Source organism: Babylonia areolata, chromosome 10 (assembly GCF_041734735.1).
Source record: "Babylonia areolata isolate BAREFJ2019XMU chromosome 10, ASM4173473v1, whole genome shotgun sequence".
NCBI classification, from domain to species: Eukaryota; Metazoa; Mollusca; class Gastropoda; order Neogastropoda; family Buccinidae; genus Babylonia; species Babylonia areolata.
This window is the reverse complement of record NC_134885.1, coordinates 14322251-14328003: the sequence shown is the minus strand read 5'-3', so window position 1 is coordinate 14328003 and position 5753 is coordinate 14322251. Positions and strand designations below refer to the sequence as shown.

The 5753-nt window shown below is 49.3% G+C and overlaps 1 protein-coding gene across 1 annotated transcript; it reads left to right on the top strand.

Moving 5' to 3' along the window:
• Positions 1–1230: 1230 nt before the first annotated feature.
• On the top strand, positions 1231–4056 carry LOC143286470 (uncharacterized). The gene is made up of 2 exons (XM_076594042.1): positions 1231–1325; positions 1988–4056. Exon 2 carries the CDS (start codon positions 2143–2145, stop codon positions 3130–3132), a length of 990 nt encoding a protein of 329 aa, XP_076450157.1. The 5' UTR covers positions 1231–1325; positions 1988–2142; the 3' UTR covers positions 3133–4056.
• The last annotated feature ends 1697 nt before the right edge of the window (positions 4057–5753 follow it).

Sequence of the window (5753 nt, the reverse complement as noted above, 5' to 3'; positions counted from 1 at the left end):
CCTTTCTCCCTTCCTTCCGTCCCTCCTTTCTCCATTCCTTCCTTCCTTCCTTTCTCCATTCCTTCTTCCCTCCTTTCTCCCTTCCTTCCGTCCCTCCTTTCTCCATTCCTTCATTCCTTCCTTTCTCCATTCCTTCCTTCCCTCCTTTCTCCCTCCCTTCCTTCCCTCCTTTCTCCCTTCCTTCCTTCCTTCCTTTCTCCCTTCCTTCTTCCCTCCTTTCTCCCTTCCTTCCTTCCTTCCTTTCTCCATTCCTTCTTCCCTTCTTTCTCCCTTCCTTCCGTCCCTTCTTTCTCCATTCCTTCCTTCCCTCCTTTCTCCATTCCTTCCTTCCCTCCTTTCTCCCTTCCTTCTTCCCTCCTTTCTCCCTTCCTTCCTTCCCTCCTTTCTCCATTCCTTCCTTTCCTCCTTTCTCCATTCCTTCCTTCCCTTCTTTCTCCCTTCCTTCCCTACTTTCTCTATTCCTTCTTCCCTCCTTTCTCCATTCCTTCCTTCCCTCCTTTCTCCCTTCCTTCCGTCCCTCATTTCTCCATTCCTTCCTTCCCTCCTTTCTCCATTCCTTCCTTCCCTCCTTTCTCTATTCCTGCTTCCGTTCATTTCTTCTCTTCCTTCCTTCCTTCCTTTCTTCTTACCTTCTTTCCTTCTGTTCTCCTTTCTTCTTTCCTCTTTCTTTCCTTCCTTCTTCCTGTCCTCCCTTCCTTCCTTCTTTCCACACTTTACTTCCTCTCCTGTGGTCTTCATCTGCCTCTCCTCCTCCCCCCGCAAGCCCCACCCATCTCCTCCGCCCTTCTTCAAGGAAAGTGAACAGGTACAGGTGTTGCCACATCACTGGACCTTGTTTGTTCCTTCAGATACGCTCCTTTGGAAGATGAGGTCGATTCTCATTGGCTGGCAATCCCTGATGTCTGTCTGTCTGTAATCTCTGTCTCTCTGTCCGTGTCTCTCTCTTTGTCTGTCTGTCTCTTGTATTAATTACTCGCTGTGCATGCTCATTGTCTGATGTTCAAATCCCCTTGCCTCACGGAGATCCCAACCCAAACACCACTCGTTTCAGCCTCATGACGCCACAGTAAATTCCAATTATACAGTTTCCGCTGCATTTCCGTTTTTACCTTTCTTTCTTTAAATATCAAACACATGCCTTCCTTTCATTGATAGTATGTGATGTCTGTTTCAGACCAGGTTTTCAAAAGGCTCCTCAGACTTATGTCTGAGACTTTTGGTTTCGCGTGGATAACTTGTTGGCCTCTCAGCCATAGCCGGGCCAGTCACCCACTACACAACCCTGTTACATGACCGCCTCCTCTTCCAATGCACAGCTTGACTTGGTAACTAACGAAAGCCGAGAAGGTCAAGCGGGGAGGTTCTTGGGGATTACTGTCGTCCACTGCCCACTATTGCTGTGTGATTCTCTCTCTCTCTTTCTCTCTCTCTCTCTCTCTCTCTCTCTCTCTCTCTCTCTCTTTATATATATATATATATATATATATATATACACATACATACATACATATATATATCTATATATGTTACACATCTCACATATATACAGTTCAGTTACACATCACACACACACACACACACACACACACACACACATATATATATATATATATATATATATATATATATATATATATATATATATATATATATCTACAAATAGAGAGAAACAGAAGAGAGAGATGAACAGTCGGATCGAAAGGAAACAGGCTGTCCACGAACATTCCAGATCGTTTATCTTTCCTTCATCGTCTTCTGTCTTAGGCTGTAGTGCCTATTCTCGGTCAAGCTCTTAGCGCCTTACAAACACAGTCATTTGCACAACAGGCTGCCTGCCTGGGTAAAGCCGACTGAGAGCTGCCTGAAGGCATTCATCATTCGTTTCCTGTGTAAGTCAGGATTCAGTCACGCACACACACATATATACATCCGTTTCATTATTTACGTATTAAAAATTCACTTATTGGTTGTTACTGTTTGTTGACAGAGAACGTCAGACAGCACAGGAGAGGGACAGCACAGGAGAGGGACAGCACAGGAGAAGGGATAGCACAGGAGAGGGACAGCACAGGAGAGGGACAGCACAGGGACAGCCCCAGTGCCCACACATCTGCACCTGTCGGGTCCCCCAGCACAGCCAACATGGCCGCCATTCCTCGCATCGTTCTCGACGACCGCGCCATTGACAGCCCCGACCCCTTGTCTCCCTCCTCCACCCCCGTCACCACCTCCACCTCCAACGGCCCCCTGCTGGTGATGGGGCCGGGCAGGGGAGGCGGCAGGCCCCTGTCTGGAGGAGAGGGCATGGACACTCACGACTACGTCCCCCACCGGTGTAACTCTGACATCGGGCTGCCCACCACCAGCATGCCCAACCTACCCCTGGCCATGGGCATGGGGGACCACCACCACGGTGAGGGGGGCGACAAGTTGGGGGTCTACTGCTCCCCCCGCACCACGCGCCGCTCCGTGGACCTGGAGGTAGGGTCGTCACGTGACCCCGGGGCCCCGTCGGGTGGGGGTGAGTACGAGTGGCTGGGGGGGAAGGCGGCGTCCCTGCAGGTGCTGAGCGCGGGGAGCCGGGTGGGTAGCGCCATCAGCCTCAACAGCGTCTGCACGGCGCACAGCGTGGGGCTGCTGTCCAACGACTCGTCCGACGAGTACCAGGACTCCTTCCTGCAGGAGGTCAGCCTGCTGTCCTTTCCCCCGCACGCCCAGCGAGCCAGCCACCTGCGTCGCTTCCAGTCCAACCCGGAAGCAGAAGAGAAGAGCGGAAACGACACCAGCGTCACGCCGCGCACCTCCTACTCCTTGTGCAACCTGAAGGCCGCCCAGGCCCCGGCTGCGGGGAGAGAGCAGGGGCCGAACCGCGGACAGCTGACGCCGGAGAAACTCTGCCTCCTGCCCTCCGATCTGGATGAATGCGAGGACGGCGCACTGCCGCCCGGGGAATCTGAGAGCAGGAGGGAGGGGGAGGAGGGGGAGGAGAAGGGTGGGTCCAAGGTGGCTGACATGGAGGTGTGTGAGGACAGCCCCCAGGCCCACATGGTCAGCTACGGCAAGGGGTCCAGCACCATGAGGGAGGGCCGCATCAGACGCTGGCTGCAGGACATGGACAAGGCCACGGAGTGAGGGGGGAGGGGGCTGGAGGGGGTGTTGGTGATCCCACCCTGCTGGTCGTTTTCCTTACTTTTCAATTTCGTTTCCAGCGTTCAAGATTTGACATTCACGCGGTTTGATTACGGGTAGAAAAGCAAGCATGATATTTTTAGACACATTTTGGCAAGCGTGTGTACAGTTCATGTGGAAGAACCCCTGGTGATCGTTGCTTTGAGTATCGTTATTCGAGTTCGGGGGAAAAGCAAATACTCTAATCTGACTAAACCGGGCTGGGTTGCGTAAGCGATCTTAGCTGTGCAAGGTTTCCTTAGCGTTAAGAAAGTTCTGAACTCTACAGCCAGGAAAACTCAGAACGCTAGCTCTCCCCTTCGCCACCCAGCCGTGGTGACGATAGACGTGAGCACTGGTGAGCGCTCTTCTGACAGTGTTCCAAACTATCATGCCTGAAATGACCCAAAGGATCAGTGAATACAGTATGACAAGCGCTTTGATTTGTCTCTGCACAAGATTCAGTGCTATATAAATATTATTATTGTGTGACTCTGTTTTGCTGACAGTAATCCCTGCACAAGCTGGTCTGATTTCTTCCGAAACAGCTGTGGTGTGAAACATTTCGGTCAGATATCCAGCACTATCGACACGTTGTTGCTAGTGAAACAGACACCATTCGTTCTGTGAAAGGAGTTATGTGTGTGAGGCTGTGTGCATGAAACTGTATTCACTTCCCGAAACACATGTTCAGCCAAAGAATATTCGTGTTTAAGACCCAGGCATTGTTTGTTTACACTGTGAATAACAAGGTAAATGGCGTCCGTGGGTCCGTGTTCAAGTCTGGTGAGTGCCACGCTTCCTATACTTTGATCTCCCAAGGACAACAATGGTGTCCGTGAAACATCGCCTGGTACGTCTTTGCCAAAGGATTACTTGTGTTGAAGATGTCACATTTAAGTATAAAAACACACACCAATAAACCTGTTTAAAAAAAATACGATTCACGTGTGTGTGTGTGTGTGTGTGTGTGTGTGTGTTCTGTTGTGTTGTGTTGTGTTGTGTGTGTGTGTGTGTGTATGTGTGTGTGTGTGTGTGTGAGGTAATGAGGCTGTAGCATTGAATAGAATACGGGAACCGTATCGCAAAATTATCGCAACTCCATGGAACGCAGTCCTTGTTAATTCATTTGTTCGGACTTCACGTCTGTCTGAGCTTCGCGGACACACTCACACAGGCTCCACAAAAAGTTAAAGAACGCTTGGGCAGAATGAAATGATGCTGGATTTCTGGCAAACGGCGGTGTAGGCAGCGACTGTCAGGACCATTCAGAATCAGTTATTTTCTTGAAAACCTTTACAATGAAAATCCAGTTCTCTTTTATAAACTGTTGATTTTTATGTTTGGATAAAACAAAAAATTTTCAGAGTACAAGTTGTGTGCGGTACATGTGTGTAAACAGAGTGCAAGTTGTGTACGGTGCATGTGTGTAGACAGAGTACAAGTTGTGTACGGTGCATGTGTGTAGACAGAGTACAAGCTGTGTACGGTGCATGTGTGTAGACAGAGTACAAGCTGTGTACGGTGCATGTGTGTAGACAGAGTACAAACTGTGTACGGTGCATGTGTAGACAGAGTACAAGCTGTGTACGGTGCATGTGTGTAGACAGAGTACAAACTGTGTACGGTGCATGTGTGTAGACAGAGTACAAGCTGTGTACGGTGCATGTGTGTAGACAGAGTACAAGTTGTGTACGGTGCATGTGTGTAGACAGAGTACAAGCTGTGTACGGTGCATGTGTGTAGACAGAGTACAAGCTGTGTACGTTGCATGTGTGTAGACAGAGTACAAGTTGTGTACGGTGCATGTGTGTAGACAGAGTACAAGTTGTGTACGGTGCATGTGTGTAGACAGAGTACAAGCTGTGTACGGTGCATGTGTGTAGACAGAGTACAAGCTGTGTACGGTGCATGTGTGTAAACAGAGTACAAGTTGTGTACGGTGCATGTGTGTAGACAGAGTACAAGCTGTGTACGGTGCATGTGTGTAGACAGAGTACAAGTTGTGTACGGTGCATGTGTGTAGACAGAGTACAAGCTGTGTACGGTGCATGTGTGTGAACTGGATGAGGGGACAGTGACAGACCGTAAGCAGCCTTCATCACTGAAAAAAAATCGATTTAAAACATATCATGAAAACATACGTGCTTTTATGACGTGGTCTTTAACTTTTTGTGAAGTTTGTATTTTGTTGAAGCCTAATGTATCAGCGCCTGGAGCACCATCTGTCCGCCAGTCCAGGTTGTGAAGGAAACTAACATCACACATGGACTGTTGCGTTTGTCACCATTGTCGCCGTTGGATGTCAGCTGACTTAAATAACCAGCTGACCAACCAAACCAACCGGATGACAAATCTGAGACAGACACAGACACACTGAGAGTGAGACAAAGAAAGAGAAACAGGAATACCGGGACAGGGTGACACAGAGGTAGGGGGAGAAGGGGAGACAAAGGAAATTTGAAAGACAGACATATGGAGAGACAGAGACAAGTCAGTGGATGGGGTCTTGGCACCCCATTGCTCACAGTTCGCCACTTCTGGACCTTCCACAAACCGAGGATTTTCACGTTTCCCCCTTTCAG

What these genes read in the sequence shown, in the direction of transcription:
- LOC143286470 (XM_076594042.1), top strand. Translation starts at nt 2,143, where the DNA reads ATGGCCGCCATTCCTCGCATCGTTCTCGACGACCGCGCCATTGACAGC.